The sequence below is a fragment of the Sinocyclocheilus grahami genome, unplaced genomic scaffold (assembly GCF_001515645.1).
Source record: "Sinocyclocheilus grahami isolate Dianchi unplaced genomic scaffold, SAMN03320097.WGS_v1.1 scaffold151.1, whole genome shotgun sequence".
Classification (NCBI taxonomy): domain Eukaryota; kingdom Metazoa; phylum Chordata; class Actinopteri; order Cypriniformes; family Cyprinidae; genus Sinocyclocheilus; species Sinocyclocheilus grahami.
The window spans coordinates 1,068,815-1,092,458 of NW_015505330.1; the positions used below are offsets into that span (position 1 = coordinate 1,068,815).

Genomic DNA, 23,644 nt, shown 5'->3' on the forward strand with positions numbered 1-23,644 from the left:
CAACCAATAGGCCCCAACCCCCCCCCCCCCAAAAAAAAAGATGGAGCGCTTCACGGATTTGCGTGTCATCACTTTGGCACGTAACGGCAGTCAGGGTGGGAATAAGAAGGAACCTTTTCCCAGGATGTGAGCCTGTGAGCCAAAAATAATATTTTATGTTGTTTAAATATATAACATTTTTATATCTTTAAATAATTAAAAATATAAATGTTTAAATGTTTTCTTCCAAATTACTTGCAAAGACAACATTTTCACTGCCACTGCCACCAAAGAATAAGGTTTTCAAAAATTTTTTAGCAATGCATTTTTATATCTGCCAGAAATAATATTTGTGTTGTTTAAAGGTATTGTCAGGCTTGTGTTGTGTTTTGTTCCCCATGTGCTCCCTGTGTCCCAGTGTTTATGCTCATATTTGGTTAGTTTCCTGTTCCTGTCCTGATTATGTTTATTTAATTCCAGGTGTTCCCCGTTTATTTCTATTGATCCCAGGTGTGTCTAGTCATCCCCTCGTCTTGTCATGTGTTTGAATAGTGTTCCCTGTTTTCAGTTCAGCGTCCTGTTATTAAACTTCTCTGGATTGCTGTACTCCTCGTCTCCCTCTGTTCCTTGCTCTGCACTCCACTCAGTAGTGCAACCGTGACAGAATACCGGACCAGACAAAATAGTAAGCGGTGCCCCTTCTCCCCGTTTTATTTCTATTTTGAAAGTTTTTTGTTTTCCCCGCGGCATGGAAACCGCTGCACGTTTCGCCGCTTCGAAGACGAGCCCGCTGGCACTCACTTTATTCAGCCGCAATGCACTCTGGGAGTCAGTGAGTAGTTATACCAGGGGTGCCCAAACTCGGTCCTGGAGGGCTGGTGTCCTGCAGAGTTTAGCTCTAACTTGCCTAAACACACCTGCTACAAAGTTTCTAGTAAGAGTTTGATTAGCTGGTTCAGGTGTGTTTGATTAGGGATGGAGCTAAACTCTGCAGGACACCGACCGAGCTTGGGCACCCCTGAGCTGTACTAAAGCCATGAGTACACCTAAATTAAAGGATCAAGTACCCCCTACAGTTCTTTTTCTTTAGTTACTAGAACTCTTGTGTAAGTAAACCATACTAATTAAGCATTTGTCAGTACAACATACTACTCCTATTTCACTTTACTTAGTTTTTTTTTTTAAGGCAATCGGTTTGCATGCTTTTTTTTAAGTAAGCCCAACTAATTAGATTTTACAGTGTATTTTCTGAATGCAACGTATTCTATTGCCATACAAATTTCAGGGTTGGGAAAGTTAGTAACCACCTAGCAACGGCCTAGCAAATCGCATTGCATTGCACTAACTACTAAAACCACTTTACTAAATGCATAGGAACACCCTGGAAACCATTTATCACAGCCTAGCATCTGGCACAATTCTTTCTTCAAAAAAGGGGGAAATCTAGCCTTTTTAATCGCATATAACTCGTATTATAAATACTCAAAGGTCTTTGAGTGCTGAAACAAGACTGTGCGAAAATTATAACGTATGCATTTACAAAAAAGAAAGATTTCTATGCACTAAAGACCTAGGCAGTGATTTATAGGGAGCAGGAAGTGTCTGGCTGCTCCAAAAATAAAGGAGATAAAATATGAGTCGCAGAGTAGGCTGTTAATTGCCCTGCTATAAATACACAACGCCTCCTTTCAGACTATAAGGAGCACCTCCGTTGTCTTTGTGTTTGCGCTGCTGTGGATGTTGCAGAGCTGTCAGATTCCCGCGCCATATGGATTATTCCGTTTCAATTCAAGTTTATTTGTACAGCGCTTTTTACAAACAATCGTTGCAAAGCAACTTTACAGAAAATGCAGTTTCTATAATATTTAGTAGTAGCTTATCAGTGGTGACTGTCAGTTTATGTACAGAAATGTACGGGAAAGTAAATGAAACAGACGATGAACACTTCGAGCGAAATCTGGAAGTTCTGTACATGTTCCAGGGTGGCGTCATTGGACTATGACGTCACCCACGCGAAAGGAACGCCTCGCGAGTCTCTCTCGGACTGCCCGTCTGTAACGCTCCACATTTGTGATGGTCTGTTTCATTTCACCGTTTACGAGTGCTTGCTTGTAATGACCGCCGTGGCGGTGCACTTTGGGTGCGCTCTATATAAACTGCGCAACAAGTGTTCACTAACGTTGTGTGTGTAAACAACTGCGTAATCCCAAAGAGTGGACATGAACGCAAAGCTGACGTATTTAAATATCGTTAAAGGTGCGTTCACGCGCAACAGGTTGAGGTTTTCACACGCGTCTGACTGACGTCGCGTCGAGAGCGTTGCGTTTTTAGGGCGGTGGGTCAAGTTCAGTTTAAATGCTTTGCTTTTTTTTTTTTTTTTGATTTCCAACATATAATATAAAGGTGCTGAACATATATAAACTACAAAAAAGGAAATATACAATATTATATAAATAATAATACAGGTAAAAATAAATAAATAAAAATAATAATGAACATGTATGAGATCATCATATAAATAACAGAAAAGCTTCACAAAGAGACCTAGTGCGTTTCGCTTTACTGTTTTTCAACCCAAGTAGTAGTTTAAATGCTTTGCGCTTCGTCATGGAGTTTACAATCCTTATTTAAAAATTATTTACCAGAACACTTATATAAAGTTAAGAACAATAACTCAACAGATGATAAATAGTGTTAAATAAACAATAACCCAATTAAATATTTTTCCCACGCACGGATATAAACCGCATGCATTTTTAATTAAGTTTAATAAAGTTTCATTGCTAGTTGAATACCAAAAATATGCTGCAGAAGGCTGCAAACCATTATATATACACATTGTGGAAAGGAATAATAACTGAAAAAGAATCATCTTTACATTTACTTTCATTTAATAAAACAATGCTTTAAAATCTACAACATGTTAATCACTTACTGAGCCAACCTCATTAATACATGTTTTATGACATGCACAGCTATCATCTTGCAGAGAATTAAACTGCTCTGGTCACGTGACTCCAGCCATGTAAAATGTTCTCATGAAAGTTACGATAATTCACAACTTTGCGTAAAACGCGTCGAACAACTCTTTTCAGACCTTTCAAACGCATGAGAAAATATCGGAAATCTGAAATGTGCGCTTAAAAGCAACTTCAGGTCACATCTTCGCAGGAGCTGATGGACTTACTTGAAAGTGAGGATGCAGAGAGGACGGTAGGATTTGTGGCTGGTGTTATCAGCCATCCGCTTGCCCCAAAAGTCATTGGTGCAGATGCTCCGGAGGCTGGAGCCCGGGCTGACATCTGGATTGTTGGTGATGGCCCATATATCATCATGCACGAACTCCCCCCAGAGAGAGTTACTGTAGCAGAGCGCGCACACCGCCACCAGCGCGGCGTACCGGACTCCCGCCGCCGGCCTCGGTAGCGCCGACTGCCGCTGCTGCACCGGGGGAGGAGCGGCTTTGGTCCCTCGGCTGTTCGCTGTCATGTCTGCCCCCGTCTCGCATGCTGCTCGTGGGAGTCAAAAAGAGGAGAGTCGTCCCGTTCCATAGCCCGTCTGCTGCACCGAAGCCCGGACAGCGGATCAGCTCTGAATGCGTAATATTAGCGAGTGTGAATGTGTATAAAGTGTTGAAGTCTATGTAACCCGCCTACCGGCGCATGCGCAGAAGAAAGAGAGAGAGAGAGAGAACGAGGATGAGAAACAGAGACTAATATAAATGAGAGAGAGCGAGGGAAAGAGAGAGAGATGCAAATGAGAAAGAATGAGAGCGTAAGGAAAAGAAAAGAAAAAACAGATGGAGAGACCAAATGGAAACAAAAGAGAGAGAATAAAATATGGAAAAAATATTAGTTTATTATAATTTCCCCATTTAATATTTTTTTAGCCAACATCTTTTACATTTACCTAATTTTTGCATTATTTACTTTTAAACATTCATTAACTTTTCATATTTTTTGTGTGGTTATCATATGAAAGCTTGTTTCCACTACAGGATACACATTTTTTTGAAAGGTAATTGAGACTTTTTAATCTGATAACGCTGACTTTTTTCCAAGTTTATATCTCAAAATTTGTCAAATTGTCTTTTTTTCTTTCAATTCTGAGGAAAAAGTCAGAATTGCAAGATATAAACTTAGTATTGTGAGGAAAAAACATCTGAATTGTGAGATTTAAAAAAAAAAATCACAATTACCTTTTTAATTTTTTTTCTTATCCTGTAGCGGAAACAAGCTTTTGTATGGTAACCACACACAAAAAATATGAAATGTTGTAGGCCTACTTGCTCTTTTTTTATATTTATTGTGCATTCCATGGCAGGGGGAAAAAAACAATTGCGAGATGTAAATTCAGAAGTGTTAAGAAATAAAGTTACAATTCTGAGTTCATATCTTACAAATCTGACTTTTTTCACTGTGAGATTAAAAGTCACAATTACTTACATTTTTCTTTATTCCGTGACAAAAACAAGTTTCCATAAATTAGAGCTGAGAATAAAACCTGCAAAAGATGTTTTATAGCCATGTAATTTACTAGTATAACAAGTGTACTTTAAGCAAAGGAATATTAGTTGGTACTAAATGTTCAGATAATGTGCTTTGATATTAATGGGTGTAATATGAAGAATCGGTTGCTTTTTGCTGTCATTCTTTTGTCAAAATGGTGCACAAGTATTCTTGTATGACACTAGTTAGGTCAAAAGATTATGCTACTGATTCAATTTTATGATTTTTATAGTTTGTACAAATTATTTAAAATGTATAAAAAAAAAAAAAAGATTGAACAAAATGGCAAACAGAACCTGAAAGCGTCTTACATTGTTTCCATAATATCTGTTATGGTTATAGAAGTATATTTTGGCAGAAACTATGGCTACCAAGGTGAAATTTTGGAGGAGAGAATGAGAACACAAGAAAAAAAGAGAAAGAAAAATGCAAATTATGGAGCGAATGAGAGAGAGAGAGAGCGCGAGCGCAGGCAGGAAATCAATAAAGAGCTGTGGGATATTTCACACAATGATTGCACTGCCTTGACCGTGACCTGTGCTTCCACGCAGAACAAGTCATAAGCAAAGCGCTCTGGGTTTGGACTTGCTAATGGAACATGAAGACAGGGATAATGAATCATGATGATAAATGCACTTTTAAAGATTCAATGATGGGTGAACATCTGGCTAAACATGATTTTATGCAAGAAATGTTCAAATTACCCTTCTGGGGGGGCCGTTTAAATACATCTGGTGGCTCCCTACAGTCAAATTGCTCTTGCAACCAGATTGAACAGCAAAACGGACTGCTGATGGTGCTTTTTTGCATTGTGAAATAATTTCCATGACAATTAAGCACATTTAAACACCTTCCACCAACTGTCAGTAGCAGAAGCAACAAAGAAAAAATAATAAATTATATTATTTAAATTGTGCATAAATTTAAAAATAAATCATGGTAATATCTGAAGTACTGAATATAAAATATTTATATGTACATTTATGGAATAAATTTATTGGGAAATATTTTTATTTAAAAAAATTAAATAAACATATAATAAAAAAATACATAAAAAAAAAATACATTTAAAAAATTTAAATTCTATAAAATATAATTTCTAGCAAATAACAATATGACATTATTTATATATAACAAAAAATATGAAAAAAACTAATATATAAAAATAAAGAAATTTCACATACTGCAATAAAGAATTTTGTGCAAAATGTGCTTAATTGTTTGAAAATTATATTTAAAAAATCATAATGGTACTAAAATATATTTCATTTTCTTAAAATAAAATGTACAATATAATTTCTTCAAGTTCTCTTTTGATTTTGGGATGAAATACGATCCAGCTAAATATGCTAAATAATATGATCTGGAATATACACACAAATCAATGATTACATGACTGCATAACCATTCCAAAAAAAAAAAACTGCAAATGAATCGTGTTATATTAACTTTTATGACTTAAGTTAATTCTGAAAACGGACTGTTACAAAAACAAACTCTGAAACATACAAACATATGACAGCTATAAACATCGTCCTTCTGACATTTAGCCAGTGAACATGATCTGTCTGGGCAGAAAAATGCCAACGTATCTCTGAAGGCACTGACCAACACCACAAATCCCTCCATCTGTGTGTCAGTCTGAAGCGGTGTCTGTCTGTCTCTCTCTGGCTTGTCTTGACATGTCTCACCTCACTGCCTCGGTCGAGTTTCTTACTGACTCATTGCAAATGGAGGAGAAACAGAATATATAACATTCAATTACTTATACACACACCCGTCTGCACACATGCGCAAACACCCATAATTCTGTACAGATGCGCAGACACACACACACACACACACACAGCTTCAGGGAAGGGGTGACCCAGAGTAACCTCTTCGACTTTACTGGGGCCTTTCTGACCAGTTTTGACGATGTCTCAGTGTTCCTATTAAAAGTCATGGATCTGAAGAGCTTGCTTTGGGTCCTGGGTTAAAGATCCCATCCATCCTGACCGAGATGTCTCTAGTCTCCAGAGTTTAAGCTGTTTTCGGTGTCAGAACTCTGTACAGATCCAAATCCAAAGTGTCAGGTATCTCCAACCTGCAACTGGAACATCTCTACAGAGAGACGATAAAACAATCTTGCATTATTTCAAGTGTTTGAAGTAACAACAGCAGTCATCAGAGTGACGTCAAATGCTTTTAAATACTTCATCTGTATCGCCGAGTACTATGCTAATGTTGCCGTTTTTTATTTCAAACGCTGTCAACCATACACATCACTGTTTTAATTAATGTCCAACCCATTCGAAAGCTCAAAATCATAAACCATAAATAGAGGCAGAACTTTTAGGCGAGACTGAAATAGACATGCAATACTAATTTAATAGTGCTGTCACTGTGTGATATTTTACTGTTATACTGTATTTTTGATCAAATAAATGCAGCCTTGGGGAGCATAAGAGACTTCCTACAGAAACATAATTAAATCTTAAATTTTAAACAGTAGTGTATATAGAATATTTGTACAAGAATAACTTGCCAGGGAAAGCCATGCTTTCAGTGGAGTCTAAAAGCAGTTAACGCTGATGTGCTGCTTCTAGTTGTTGTGAACCACCGATCCACATCTTTGAAAAGGTCACACTTACCACAGTCCCTTGACTCCTGCGCTCCTTCTCTGCTGGGTAAGGTTATAGATCTCCTGCAGTTGTTTCCTCTGGTCTTCGCTTAGAGGTGATGTGAGGGACTGATACCAGCCTGCATCTGAACTCTGAACACCTGCAACAGGAAATGATTCCAATTACTGGTGCTGCACTTGTGGACAATTGTTGAACATCAATTTATGTTGGTGTTTATGGGCAACCATTGAATTTCAGTGTTTTTTTTCTTCTCTATACTATGGAAGTCAATGGGGACCAGAAACTGCTTGGTTACCAACATTTTTCAAAACATCTTTTGTGTACAGCAGAATAAAGATATTCATACATGTTTGGAACAACTTGAGTAAATGATGAGAAAAGTTTCATTTTTGGGTAAACTATCCCTTTAAGGCTCGTTTTCAGAGAATCTCTCTTAAATAAAACTATTTTTTTTCCTAATTTAGGCATAAACCTCTCACTAAACTTGGTAAGATTTATACTTAAAGGGTTAGTTCACCCAAAAATGAAAATTAGGCTGCGTTTTACTCACCCCGAGGGATCCTAGGTGTACATAGCTTGCGCCAACAGTTGTACACAGAAGCAGTTCCGGGTGGATGAGCTATGAGTTCAGCGTTGTGCATGCGCCGGTGAGTCTCGTGAAAACCAACGTTAGTTTACAGGAGCAAAGGAAGCAAAGTTTCCTTACTTTAGCAAAGGAAAACCAGTCTCCTCTTGGCTTATATCGAAATCCTCCGACATTCTTCTTTACAAATCCTCGTTTTGTACTTCTAATTCTTGACCGTAGTTTTGTTTTGATCTCTCCGCTGCGCTTCCACGTGCGTCACTTCTGAGTGGTGCATGCGCAAAGCCGACCTCATACGTCATTCCCCCAGAACTGCTTCTGTTTACAACAGTGAGCGCAAGCTAGATTCAAGTGATTATTAAGTTTTGAATATGGATATTTTTCTTACAAAAACGCATCGATTCGCTATAGAAGGCCTTTGTTCACCCCCCGGAGCCGTGTGAGACACTTAGTTTTTATGGATGGGCAATTTCTATTTAAGTTCTTTTGGACTGAAGCAATGCAACACCCGCTGAGTGACATTAAACAGCTTGAAAGATCAAAGACAATTTTGAACATAACTCCGACTGGATTCGTCTGAAAGAAGAAAGTCATATACACCTAGGATGCCTCGGGGGTGAGTAAAACGCAGCTTCATTTTTGGGTGAACTAACCCTTTAAATGCAATACTGCATAGTTGCCTCTTCAAAACAAACTAAGCCCAAACATTGAGAGCATACTGGCAATCCCGCATGCAGCTGATGTCTGTGTTTCACAGAAACCAGCATCATAGTAGCAATAAATCCATAACTTAATTCGAGTCAAGTGCTCGAAGCCCAAAGGTTCAGAATCATGTTAAACTAACATGCACAAGTCGTTCCTCCATTTCCCATGTCTCCGGGGCCCTGGTAGAGCGATACAATCAGTTCTCAGTCGTCCGTAAACCCTGATGACTAAAGACCAACCTGAAGCTATATATGCCAGAAATAGTACTTCCTGTGCAGGGATTAAGTTTACCTGAGGTGAAGTGAGACAAGGACTTGATGAAACTGTGAGATTAATATAACCATACAGACCACCAAAAGCAACAACAAACACTGGACTCAATAGGTCACTACATACATAATTATATTCTATTTGCGGTGTTCTTCTGTTAAAGCAGCTATTTTATATATAATTAAGCATTTTTTGTTTCCTTAAAAGTAATTTGTTGCACTAGTCAAGGTTTTTAGTCAAGACAATTTCCACTCTCCTGTGACCCTTGTTTAATTAGAGCAATTGCTATGGTGCCTCTAAAGGTTCTATGTGTAAATGAGGTCATTTCCATATAGAAGTCTTAAAGGTACAGACAGTAAACACTCTGCAAGTGAAATGCTTAAGAATGTCTCTCAGTCACACACAATCTCACCATTCTCTTCCTCCTCTGTGCCTTGAGCTCTAGTGAGCTGCTCTGGTTTGTTGAGCACTCGGGTGGCGTAGATGTGCTTTAAACCCAGGAAGAGGAGGAGGATGGAGGGAACGATCTGGCCTGCAACTTCCTCCAGGACCGCAGGGCGGCTGGGCAGCTCCATCAAAACACTCAGCCCAATGATGCACATCTTACGATCATGTAGTCTGTGGTAAACAATAATAAACAACAACAAGCAATCATATAATTATAAAATTAAATATGTCGTTTGATCAAATATAATTTGATAAATAGTTAATTTAAAGGGAAGCAAAGATTTCTAAGAGAACCAAAAGGATGGCAGTGAAACTCGTTAACCAGAATGAGCAAACAATCAATCAGAATGCAAAAATGACTGTGAATCAGAATTGCATTGTAATCTGAATTGAAATGTTTCTGGGAATACTCCACATATTGAGTGTGTGTTTATAATTATAATTATATGTTTATAATTCGTACTAAAAGACGGCAGTTATTATTTCAAACTATTTATCCAGTAGTTATATAATTCTATTTTCTCAAATTCTAAATTCTAATTCAGTTTACTACAACAATTCAAATTCCGGAATTTAACAGATATTTAAAACCACTCCAAAGTTAGTTTTAAACAGTGTACATCCCTGTCAGGAACAGCTGCCATATCAGCATAAATACAGATAAATGCGTTTAATCTAAATCAATCTCCGTTAATAAAGTGCATGTGACCTTCTGAACCAAACTTAAGGCATTTCCTGTGCAAACAGCCTTACCCTAAGAAGAGCTCTGTGTCGTTCATCCACTGGTTGATGAACTGCGCTGTGATTGGCTCTGGGCTGTGTGGGAAGCGGATGTTCTCCAGTGTGTGTATCAGTAGGGTGGGGTTGTAGTACAGAGCTGCGATTACCACCTGTAGACACATGGTGCGGAGCTCGCTGGACTTCACACCTCGTGTTAACCGCTCCAACACGGCCTCCACAAACAAAGGGATACACTAACAAACACACAAAGGCACCAGATTTGATGTTACATTAATGTGCACATTTGATATTGCTCATTAAACCAGCAATACACACCATTAATCAATTAGCTGTCACTTTTAAAGCATACTGATCACGGCTATTATAGTTTCTTTAAACTAAAACCATTTAAAACATATTTGGTTATTGAAATAAAACAGAAAAAAAAACATATACATTTATAAAATAGTTAAAGCACTAAAATTATTAACTATAAATAAATAAATAAATAAAAAACTGAACAAGAACTGAAACATATATTAAAATTAAATAAAAATAATAGAATTTATTATTACCTTTAAAAACAACTAGCACAAACTAATCAAAGCACTACTAAAAATTAGAAAAATAAAACAAATTTATATGAAAAACTTAATCTAATCTAAACTAAAAATTAAAAATATTGCCTTGGAAACAAACTGAAATAAATTTAATTTACAATGACTAACTATGAATAAATAAATAAATGAATAAATGAATCAATAAGTAATCTAAACTGAACTGACCTAAAACTAAAAAAAAAAATGAAATAAGAAAGAGTATTTTTGATTTACTTTTTTAAAATGACACAAAAATTCATAAAACAATTTAAAAATAACTAAATTACAAACAAACAAACAAATAAATAAATAAATAAATATATATATATATATAGAGAGAGAGAGAGAGAGAGAGAGAGAGAGAGAAAGGGACACAAAAACTAATAAAAAAAAATAGTAACAATAAAAAAGAATGTAACAAAACCACAAACAATTGAACTAAAATTGAACATTTTAATTTCAAATATTAATAAAAACTAAAATGGTATATAAAAAATTAAAATAACACCGGTCCTGACACACAAAATGAACATGACAAAAAACACCTAAATTTGCATATACACATCAACCTCCACACACAGCTAACCTGGTCAATGCCACGTCCACGGCACTGTAATATAATGACCTCTAGAAGTTTGGCTGCATGGCATTCTGGGTCTTCCCCAGCATCACTAGTTAGGACCTGGGGGATGAGAGGTCAAAAGTTAAAATGTCGAATGCATATGGAAGAATGACATAAAATACACTTTAAATGGAATAATTTAATAGAGGAAATGCATAATAAGACCTTTTTGCACATGGTGTAAATGACCTCCAGGTATTTGGGGTCTGACAGCAGCATATTTGTGTCCACAGTAACATAATTGTGCAAGAGGGGCATCATATCTGCATCAACAAGGTAGTAAATCACATCATTAACCAAGTACTCAATATTGCCACAATCATTTTCAAATGACTCACGTAAATACGCACATCCATCAACTTAATGACTCTTTCAACCTAGTTCAATCATGACATGATTTATAGTTTAAGGTGGAGCGGAGAGATCAAGGCTTGGCTCTCGGCTGTGTTTTACACCACAGGTGAAGTATCTGAGCTACATGGGTGTCTGAGACCTGTGAAGTAGTCAAAGCAGTCATGCTGGAAGACGTCGTACAGGACCCCCAACAGCTGCCACATCTGAGGGGAGATGGAATAACAGGTGAGTCCAAACGCCAGCGACAAGATCTCCTCATAAAACTCTGAAAAAGACAGAGAGAATGTGATCGATCGCCTATGAAACAGAGACATGATGTTTTGAGGACAGTCAAAAGGATATATATTTTGCATAATTAAAAAGTATTGATATTGAAATTGTAATTCCAAGCTCCACCAAGTGGTCAAATGGTGCATCTTTTAAGGGGGATTTCCAACTGACAGCGATTAAATTGCTGGAGTTTTGACAAGCAACTACAGAAGGTAACCTTATCTCTTTTGTTTTCACTCCCATTGGTAGTTGGGGCATCATATCACTGTATGTATCACTGTGAATGCGTCTTAAGAATCTTAATGGGGATGTCTTTCAAATTATTTAACGTAATTTATGAGATGTCACTGAAACATTTCATATTAACATTATTTTTTATAATCTATAAAAAATAGATATCTTGAAATAGAAAATAGTGTCTCACACACACACCTGCCATACCTATGATGGGTTTCTGGAGGACAAGACCGATCACCTGCAGGCATATTCCCTCCAGCTGTTGACTGATCTAAGATTGATAGAAATAGAGAAAGAGGGGAAACATATCAACCTCACTTCTGTTTTCAGAAACATCACAACATGTTCAAACAAATGTTGACGCAATTTAAAGAGATTTGTATGCAAGAGTGTATAATAATTTTTGCATAATTCTGAAATATGTGCAACAATTTTATTTGTATTTTTCCACCAAAAATGAATCCAATGCAGAACTGACTTTTTTTTGGAATACTTAACAAAGGTACTCGGCCTCAAAAACAAAAACAAAATTAAAATAATAAAACAATTAAATAAAATATTTTTGCAAGCTGATATACCAGTAATGAACGTTATAATTTAAAAGTTTGGGGTCTATAAGATTTTTTAATTATTTTTGAAAGAAGTCTCTTATGCTCATGAAGGCTGCATTTATTTGACCAAAAATACAGTAAAAACGGTAATATTATTACAATTTAAAATAACTGTTTTCTAGTTGAATACATTTAAAAATGTAATTTATTTCTGTAATGGCAAAACTGAATTTTCAGCAGTCATTACTGCAGTCTTCAGTCTCACATGATCTTCAGAAATCATTCTAATAACAGCATTGAAACGGTAGCATTTTAAATGTTAGAACTGTCTTTGCTGTCACTTTTGACTAATTATATATATATATATCGATCAGTCCATGCTGAATAAAAGTATTCATTTATTTCCCAAATATATCGGAAAAAAACAGTAGTGTTTTCTTCTAAATGCTAAAAATCCAAACCTCTTTTCGGTCCCCCATGACTGTGAGGATAGTGTCTATGGTGCTGAGGATACCGAGAGCCATCACAGTCTTATCTTCACTTTCCTCGTATTCTTCACTCTGGAGAATCTTGCTGAAGATCTCCGCCTGTGCACAACAACCTCTTTTAGCATGAAACCGTACACTTACTTAACGATAAACTGAGAAGACGAGTGCAGTACCAGGTTCTGTGTCATATCCACCGCAATGACGGCCACTTCCTCGCTGTATTCACAGATCATCTTCTGAATGACACTGGTGAGGTCATCGTTCTCGGTTTCTTTGATGATATGCAGCAGCTCCTGCATCACAGGCTTGATGAAGGGTCGGATGTAGACCTTAGCTGCACTCATACAACACACAAAAAGCAGAAAGAGGGAAGAATTATGCAAGTACTGGACAGGCAGACAGCAGACTTTGATTTAAATAGGTTAATCCAATTGTTTCTTAAACCAATTACAGAGAGTAAACTAATTTAGTCAAATTAATTTGCTGCATATTAAGTGCATTAGTGTTCTGCATTTTGTTCTCAAATGAAAGCAGACATTTATTTTCATTATGTTTGTGTCTTGATAAAGCCTACATACTTTTATTTTATTTAAGCTTCTTACTCTGTCTGTTAATCTATCAGTAACACTGTTCATCTGTCCAGAAACCACCCTAAAAACTGCATATAAATGCCCTAGCAATCCAGTAAAAACAGCTTTGCAACTACCTTGTAAGGCTCAAGCAGAAGCTACAGTAGCAACATAAAAGCAACTAGCCAGAACGTGCCAGCAACAACTGAGAATGAACCTATGGAACTGCCTAGCAACACCCTACCTACCAACTATTTATTGTCTATGATAATATCGTAATTGTTGTTTTAACGATGTGCGAGCTGATTATTAGAGTCTAAAAGCATTCATTGTGTGATGAAACCAATTACAATATAATTGGAATGCCCTTATAATTCAAGTTATTAAGCCAAAAATATCCCTGTATAGGCTTTTGTTTTTTGTAGTTATAAGATATGATATAGTTGAGTAATATCACACAATCAAGAGTGCCGTTTTGCTGAATCAGCAAGTGTGAATGATCACAAATGCTGTACTGATTTTATACAACAGTTCAACAAACAAGTTAAAGGGGATAGGGATAGTAATTTCTGACCTGCATGTCATTCCAAACCCATAAGACCTTCGTTCTTCTTCGGAACACAAATTAAGATATTTTTGATGAAATCTGAGAGCTTTCTGACCCTCCATAGACAGCAAGGGTCCTACCATTAATCTGAAGTCAATGAATCACTTATTAAGACAGGCACTTGCTGCTACCTATTGGCGATTTTAGTGTCATGTTTATTTATCCATGGCAGGCTTCTTTATTAAAGAAGTTCAGCTGTTCGTGAATAGATAAGATCCCTAAAGTTGCAAAGACTAAAGTCTCAAACCCAAAGAGATACTCTTTTAGACTGTTCCACGCCCTCTTAAAACACCTCGTTCAAACACGCCCCCACATATCTACATCACTGTGTGGGAAGATTTGCATAACGCCGCCCAAATGTTCACGCAAAGAAAGAAGGCGTAACTTTATTGTTGCTAACACCGCCGCCGCCATGTTGTGAAGAAGCTGTGTGTTTAGTTGTGAAAGCGAAACTACTTTGTTTGGCCTTCCAAAAGAGGACACGACTAGAAATCAGTGGTTAAGTTGTATTTACAACACTGTTCCAGAACACTTCAACCCAAATATTCAGATGTGTGCAGCACATTTTATGGAGGACTGTTTCCTGATCCTGGTAGAGTAGACTACAATGCCGGCTGTTCTGACTCACAGACTGTAAGTAAGTTTTCATATTTAAAGGATTTGCCACTGATGATTCAAACGCGAGTTTTGAGCAGTGTAGAGTAGCGCTTGTTGTTGGTAATTTCTCCGATCACAAATGCAGACATGGTTTTATGTTTATTCGGACAGTAAAAAGACAGTATAAGTCATTATAATCCATAATTATGTCCCCACTGGATGCAACAAATGGCTCGTTTATAATGGGTTTTCATGTTTTTGTCTCGTCGCTCCGGGACATGGTATCCCAATATGGTAAGGGGCGTAACAATTCCGTCACACGCTTGAGGTATCCGGCCAATCACAACGCACTGGACAGCTGGCCAATCAGAGCACACCTGGCTTTTCAGACCGATGAGCTTTGTAAAAATCGACGCGTTTCAGAAAGGCGGGGCATAGAGGAGAAACAATAATGTACAGTATGTGGAAAATAATGTGTTTTTTGAACCTTAAACCGCATAAACACATTTCATTACACCAAATACACAAAATAATGTTCTTTTTAGCAACATCATATGACCCATTTAAAAAAAATCCCAAATAGTACTGAAATATAATTTTTTTCAATATCGCACACCCCAAGCAAAGTTTTAGCAACACCATAACAACCAGCCCACAGACCCTCGCAAAGGCCTAGCAACTACTTAACAGCCACTTAAAACACCATAGCAAGAACCTAGCAAACTACATCCCTAAAAATATCACATTACACTAAAATCTGCTCAAGTAGTCAACTAAAAATGTGTATAACAAATTTAAACTTCCAATCAAGGTCTCATCAAACCAACATTCAAAATCACAGTCGCAGTACTTTACCAGTTTCAAAGTGTCTCACTTTAAGTGTGTGTGAGATCAAACCTTGCTCCTGGTTCCTGACCAGCGTCTGCAATGCAATGGCTGCCTCCACTTTGACAGGCATCTCCTTGTCATCCACCAGGTTCTGTTTGACCAGCTCCATAGCGTTCCTCAGGACCAGCTCATTATGGAACCTCAAAGGACTGAACGAGTGCAGCACCCAGCACGACTGCACACACACACACACACACACACACCACAGAAAGATCAGAATCACGCCTCCATGGAAACCAGTGTTGCTTTGAAGAACTCTTGACAGATGCAGTTTTGATAGCCAAAGTTCTGTGTAAAATATGCTTTCAAATTCAACTAGTCGTGGGTTGTTTGAGCAACTAGTTGGTCATGCCCACCAGCACAGACCATTAATAGGATGAATGATAGATAGCCAACAAATAACCACACTAATTAACAACTTCAAATCACACAACTGTTATAGTCCTCACAAAAAAGAGACTAAAAGTATGCATAATATCAGCATTTTTTCACAGAAGGCAATTGATGGCTGAAACGGCGGTGCTTTAGAGGACTGAATTTGTAGACAACTTCTCTGAAATGCTTTTATTGTGCTGACAGTTAGTCTAATAATTAGTAATCAAGCCAAAACCCTCTCTGAGAAGATTTAGGATCTTTAAATTTTAATTAAGAAGACTTTAAATGTAAAGAAAAACTCAATAACTGACTAGTCTGTTGTTAGGATGATTAGTTGACCATCCTGACCAAATCCTATCCTAAAACTATAAAAAAAAATAAAAAAAAACATTTTTATTAATTGAAATAAAATACATGAATAAAATAAAATAAAGTAAAATTAAATAAATTAAACAAAAATGTGAAATGTTAACTGAAATAAGTTTAAGTACTAAAACTATTAAATAAAACTAAAACAAAAACCCATTTAGAAAAATAAATAAATAAATAAAAATGTCAAAAGCACATACCAAATAAAAAAAAACATAAAATAATAAATATATTTAAAAATACAAAATTAAAATAGTAATAAAACTATTAATAGTATATAAATAATATATATAAAAAAAACACTAATCCCTACAAAATAGTTATACAGTAACTTAATACAGTAAGCCATATGAGAATAAAGGCTTTTTATTTTTCACCATATTTTCAAGTGCTTTGGCGTTATGAGTTTTTTGATGAGTACAGTGACATTTAATAATGTCATCTGGCAGTTAATAACAGTTGGCAGTAAACACTCACTCACCCGGGCCCTTAAGTAGCCAAGATTAGAGTTGAGCAGTGGAAACACATAGTTTTGTAACATGAGCTCCATCTGGTCCCTGTACACCCGCTTCTGCAGAAAGACAAGGACAAGCAGGAACACTAATGCAGAAAGCTGGTAATTAAATTGGGAACACAGAAGATCTTGCTAATTAAATCGAACCTTTAGCAAGTGTTGAGCCAAGGCACCGATCACATGCAGCGCCCCGTCCTTCCTGCGGGGGTCAGCGTGGGGATCCATGAGGATCTGATGGCAAAACTCCATCATCTGAGGCAAAACCTGAGAAGGACATAAAAAATAATGAGAGCACAAACCCACAGGCGATGACAGAACCCATTTACCCCCTAAAATGTGCAATTGAATCATATGTGAATGCGTGACCTGCAGAAAACAGCACCCCAAAACATAATTCTGAATCCTTCCCTTGAAAGCTTCTTCCCTCCAGTATCTCTAGCAAGTAATTCTGATCTGAAGGCATTTCTTGGAAAGTCTGGAGTGTTTCATTGGAATGCAAATGTAAACAAGAGCGGTCTGAGGGTGGACTCACCTCCTTCCTCTTCCTGGCTGCTGTACACAATAGAGTCTGAGCGGCCGTGGTGGGAGACACATGATCATCATACATATCTACAGCAGAACACACACACACACACACACAGGGAACCACACAGATCAGCCAATCAGATCATTACGCAATCAAAAACAACAGCTTCTATTCCTGAATTCACTGACAGAGGAAATTAAACTGCTTGCAAGCAAAAATGGATAAAGCACAATTTTTTTTATAAAATAACCAGTCTCAATATTTTTCAGCCTTGACTGAAATACATCAGAAAAAACATAATCAACCAAACAGCCATTGTAGTCATGCTTAATGCATAAATTAAAACAGTTAAAGTCTAGTAATATAAAAAAATAAAAAAATAAGTTATAAAATAAATAAAATAAATTTTAATTTAAAATAAATTAAAATATAGTAAATAAATAATAATGTACTCATCTAAAATAACTACATGTAACATGTTTGTACATCATTTTAATACATTAAAAACTTTTCCTAGTGATGATGAGAACAAATTGTTGAACTGATAATTTCACTGATTCACAAAAATGAATCTTGCTGAATCAAACACTATTTTGGCTCCCTAAGCATTAAAACATCTGTGCATTTATGCTCAAATATTCCAGAGTTGCGAGACAAGGAAAAACTGTGAAATTAGTGCAATGATGCTGTCTTCAATAAACTTAATGGCCACAAAAGCACATTAAGCAAGCATTAATCAAAGTGATAAGGACAAAACAATAATAAAGCACACTGACTAAATTTCATGCGGATGTACTCATACGGATCTTCCTGCCATAGTCTTTCATCTTCATCTTTATAGCACATCAGAGGAAACACCACCTCCTGAGTTATAGTCTGCAGAGACAGAGATATTACGCTGTACGGAAGTCATCATTTCTATGAAGTCATGTGATGCTGTTTCTCAGCTGGTTCCCACCTGCATGTGCGGTTTCATCTGTCTCCATGTGAGCGAGTGCGAGACGCCCTGAGTCATGTAGCTCAGCGCCTGCTGGAGGACACGAGGACTCACGTACTGCCTCTGTCTGTGCTGCTCGATCACTTTCAACAAGACCTGCAGGGAAAACAGCCTTTCACTCAGCGATCTTACAGGTAACATGAAAATACACTCACTGTACCATGGGACCACAACAAATTGTTTTTTCAATTTACAATTTCTGCTCATACCTGCTGGATTCCTACAGCATATGTCTTCAAGAAAAAGTCAGCAAACTCGACATATTCCTTTGTCACATTTCCTGGACTGCCATATCTGACAACAGAAAATCAGTACAATTCAATTAATATAATGTAACATAACATAATGTAACGTACATAATAATTACTGAGATTATACAAAATCTACCACTAAATACACAACATGTATTACACAAAAATATAATTCTAAGTAATTGAATATAAAATATATAATTAATGTACAAATTATAATATAAATTCATATATAATCCAAGTTATTGTGATCCAAATATCATAGTATATAACACTAATATACAAAATATAATACACAGAAAAATACTACTACTAATAATAATAGCATATAAATAATAATAGTATTATTTGAATATTAAATGAATAGTACATGCAATAATACTATTCAGTTACTGTGACACAAAAAATACAATAAAGATACAAAATATTTAAAAATGTAACACGTATTATACTAAAAATATTTTAATATTCATGTAAATAATCATCTAAAATATACAATAATTATATAAGAAATAATAATATAATATAATCCAAGTCATTGTGATTATACAAAATATATGACTAATACACAGAATATTATATTTTGCCAAACAATTAATACAATTAATGTACAAAATGTAATAATATTCCAAGTTATTGTGATCATACAAAATATACCACTAATATACAAAATAATACACAGAAATATACTACTAATAATAATAATAGTAACTGCAATATTCAAATAATAATAGTATTATTTGAATATTCAATTAATGATATAATAATAATAATAATAAAGTTATTGTGATAATTTACAATAAACATACAAAATAAAAATGGTTTACACAAACAAATTATTTTGATTTAAAAATTAATGCAAATAATCATCCAAACATTATCAATTCATATATAAGAACTATAATATAATATAATTGACCATTATTGAAATACAAAAATTATATTAATTACTGGGTGCTGCTCTGTTTTTAAGTCTGCTATTGTGAAAAGTGCATTTCCTATTAGGGGACAATAAAGGTCTTTCTATTATAAATGCCCACAAATGAGGCTTGTGGTCTGGCTTGTTTAATCACCTCTCAAACGTTCTTGTGATGATATGCAGAGCCCATTTCTTGCATTTCCACCAGATCAGTTCCGGTCGATCGTCCTCATCAGCTTCCAGAGTTTCCTGAAAATCAGTCAGCATACAGTCATGGAATCATATTTACCAATAAGATCTTAACTGTGAAAAGAGCATGCAAACTTACTGCAGGGACGTCCCGATCAACAGCTGTCCGCAGGATCTCCATCCAGTAGGTCATGACTGTGTTACTGATCAGCTGTAGTGGAAGGGAATACTGCAGACACGAACACAAACAGGGACTTAGCACTAACATGTTGGGACTAACCTGGTAAACAAATGAAAGAAATGTTCAAACACACCTGTACAAGTGCATGGAAAATCTTTAGGATTTGCTTCTGGATCAGAACTGAGATGAAGGTGGCATCAGACAGGAGTTGAGTGATGAGTTGCTGGAGCCGAGGCAAGAAGATCTGCATTGCAGCCAACAGGGGGTCCCGCTCCTCAGCCTTCTTAAACCTGACCACCACAGAACCATAATGATCAACTTTCATACAAATTTCTATTTACTCTTTCAAAAGCCCTGATATAAAAAAAACTTCAGGCCAACCAAGTTGTAAATGAGTTTCTTCATCAGAACAGATTTGGAGAAATTTAGCATTACATCACTTGCTCACCAATGGATCCTCTGCAGTGAATGGGTGCCGTCAGAATGAGAGTCCAAACAGCTGATATAAACATCACAGCTGCAAAAAAGTTGCGTATTTATATAAAAAACAAAAATTAAGACGTTTAAACTTCAAACCATTGATTTCAGCTAAAATACGAGTCCTCTATCCATAATATTGCTTTGTACAGTGAAAAAGTAGTCTCATCTGAATCAGGAGAGAAATATGCACAGATCAAGCACTGTTTACAAGGAGTACAAAACAGTTTAAAACAAATATGTTGGTAAATTTTGAAGTGAGAGGGCAACAGGGGATGAAACTTTTCAACTGAGGAAGTGTTATTATGGATTATGAACTTGTATTTTAACTAAACGCAACAGTTGGAATTTAAAACGTTTCAATGATGGATTTGTTTCTTACAAACACACAGCTTTTCGCTTCACATTCATTGATGGACTGGAGTGATGTGGATTACTTGTGGATTATTGCTATGTTTTTATCAGCTGTTTGGACTCTCATTCTGACGGCACCCATTCACTGCAGAGGATTAATTTCCCCAAATCTGTTCCGATGAAGAAACAAACTCGTCTACACCTTTGATGGCCTGAGGATAATGACATTTTCAATTTTGGGTGAACTATTCGTTGAACCTTGATTGAAGGTTGACAATTATGACATTTGTAAATGGTGAGATATCACAGGTAAGGGACTTCAAGAGAGACAAAAATCTTGTGGTTCACTCACTCGTAGTTTTTGACGAGTTGATAAAGAGCGAGCAGACTCCCATACCAGCTCCCACTGTTCTGTGACTGCAGGTACAGGTTAATTTTGTCCACTACGCCCGTCCACCGTCCAGGAAAGTCGTGTTTTATTATGGCACGCAGACATACTGTCAGCTGAGCCCTGCCAACCAACAAAAAAAATTAATTTTCAAGTAATAACACCTCCAAAACTGACATACTGGCACAACTGACTCACCTTATGGACTCTGGACAGCCAATAATGGCCTCCACCATGTTTTCTCGGATCTGTCCGCGATCATTTTCATGGATGTTGAAAGGAAACACCACCTCTCCCAATGTTGGCTCTCGGTCCTGCCAGTACTGACTCACCATGTTCTTCAAGTAGATGGCAGCTAGAGCAAGAAAATAATGACTATTTCATCCAATCAGAATGCACAAATGGTAAGATCTCAATCCAGAATGATTCAGTTGAGTCATTCAGATTCACTCAGCTTGATTGATCAGTATTTTCTTATATTACAGAAAGCATCAAAACGCTATAGGATGAGAAAAGCTCTTACCTGCCTGTCGCACAGGAAACTCCACCTGGTCCGAAACAATGATCTGCAGCAGAGTTGGGGCGAAGTTGATGATCTTGTAAGACTGAAAAATAACAAAATTTTAAATTCATGATTTTTGTAAACATTATCAGTCTGCAATCCTGTCTGGATTCATGCGTCACTGTTCTTAGTTTTTTTTTCTTCAGGGCCAAGAACAAGTACAGCACCAAAATTTTACATCATCACACAAAATTGTTGGTGTTATGCTACCTGTAGCCAATAACTACATTTAGAACTATGAAATAGCTTATAGTAAGAAAATTCCAATAAATTCTGTCTTTAACAAATATAACAAACAACCAAAAGGATGTCAAAACTGAAGTGAAATAATGAAACTATTTGAACTGAATCATTTAAAAAACACACACAGATTTTGTATGCAGGCACCTCAGCTCTTCTAAACACACATACGAGTTCATCTGGAAGAGAAATGACTTTATATGGAGCGCGTGGAGTGTGGATTGCACTGAATTGCATCAGTGGTCCGTAGCAATGCTGATTTACATGCAGCAGAATCAGGACACAATGAAAAATGTCATATCACAGTATAACACCAATAAACTCTGTTGTAGTGCACATTCCACATTATTCATAGGGGATTTATGGGATTTTTTCCCTCTCTGGCATCAAACCTAAACCAGATCCGATCTTAAAGCACAGGACACAAATATTATTAGAACTTAGTCGGTTGTCAGAAGAGGACCGCATCTGCCTCTATTGTTGCACACTAATGCATTGCAACTACTTTGCAACCTTATAACTATTACGTACGAAATCAACCATCTAAATAGTAAACAAATATAAAATAGTGACACAGACAGACGGATTAAACATTACCCAGCCTTATGCATTAAACCAGCCCTTAATTTAGCATATTCACTGAAGGCATCTCTGCTCTCGTGGTGCTTCTGTTTCCTAAAGAAACAACAAACTTCTCTTGATGGATCACTGACCTGGTTGAGCTCATTCTCAGCCGCTAGCCTGAGATTTGGATCTATGGTGCCCTTCAGAGCCTGTATGATTCGATTGGGATCCATTAGGTCCGATACGATGGATTAATTTGAATAAACTTTGGACTATCGGACAGATGTGCGGACGACCAGATAGCTCGGATCTTACAGGCAGCCCTGCCCCAGTCTGCCGTCAAGCGACTGTCATCGTCGCAAAGAACAAAGCCGAAGCGAGACGTTTACGGCAGAAGCTGGCATGACAACCATAGACATAATAAATAATATTTATTATGTCTATGATTACAACTGCTGCCCACGCGAAAAATTAAAGGGACCTCTTTTAAATATGACGGTGATATAAACGTTTGAACTGCATATAAATGGTGGCACAAAATTTGACTCTTAAAATCGAAGAGTAGGCCTAAATGCACTATTCAAAATGTATATACATTCCTTATGCATTCTCAATAGTTTTGAATTATTGACTAAAACAATTGTTTGACAGATTTTTTATTATGCTACTGTTTAAAGAGTATTCGAAATATATTAGGGTTTACTGAATAGACATATAGATATCAAATATATTTTATATTTAAGGCGAGACATTGCAGGTGAATAGGGTAAAAAATGAACTAATATTTATCGCCTTACTTAGTTGATTGATTACATTGATAATTGCAAACATTTTTTGTATTACAAGTTTTCTAAAATGTTAGGGTTAAATATGCAAATGAGGCATTATTTAATTAAATATGCGCTAATTTGCGTACATTTCTAGTACAAAAATCTGAACACTGGATAAAGTTCGTTTCAAAATTCTTGTTTAATTTTTGTTGACATATTAGAGTCCAATATTTTTACTCTCATTTTGTCACTCCATAATTCAGAAAACACTTAGAACAGACTGAAAACAATATATTTTCGTAATTTGGGGCGGGGGATAAAATGTTGTATATAATCAAGCAAATTATATA

At 36.4% G+C, this 23,644-nt stretch overlaps 2 protein-coding genes across 2 annotated transcripts in view; both read right to left on the bottom strand.

Moving 5' to 3' along the window:
- The window catches only part of LOC107592224 (transmembrane and TPR repeat-containing protein 1-like), a 58,520-nt gene extending 54,853 nt beyond the window's left edge, over positions 1 to 3,667 (bottom strand). Inside the window, exon 1 of the mRNA XM_016281638.1 lies at positions 3,167 to 3,667. Within this exon, the coding sequence (XP_016137124.1) occupies positions 3,167 to 3,468 (302 nt within the window). The 5' untranslated portion in view covers positions 3,469 to 3,667. The remainder of the gene's footprint in view (positions 1 to 3,166) is intronic.
- Positions 3,668 to 9,061: 5,394 nt separating this feature from the next.
- On the bottom strand, positions 9,062 to 22,887 carry LOC107592249 (importin-8-like). The gene is made up of 22 exons (XM_016281666.1): positions 22,674 to 22,887; positions 21,682 to 21,763; positions 21,357 to 21,513; positions 21,123 to 21,281; positions 20,073 to 20,229; positions 19,898 to 19,987; positions 19,724 to 19,818; positions 18,609 to 18,693; positions 18,361 to 18,495; positions 18,179 to 18,278; positions 17,409 to 17,485; positions 17,024 to 17,140; positions 16,844 to 16,933; positions 15,628 to 15,793; positions 13,131 to 13,291; positions 12,931 to 13,056; positions 12,114 to 12,189; positions 11,551 to 11,676; positions 11,223 to 11,320; positions 11,022 to 11,117; positions 9,870 to 10,090; positions 9,062 to 9,287 (listed from the first exon to the last, which is right to left on the bottom strand). Exons 1-22 carry the CDS (start codon positions 22,755 to 22,757, stop codon positions 9,062 to 9,064), a joined length of 2,724 nt encoding a protein of 907 aa, XP_016137152.1. The 5' UTR covers positions 22,758 to 22,887.
- Between the last annotated feature and the right edge of the window lie 757 nt (positions 22,888 to 23,644).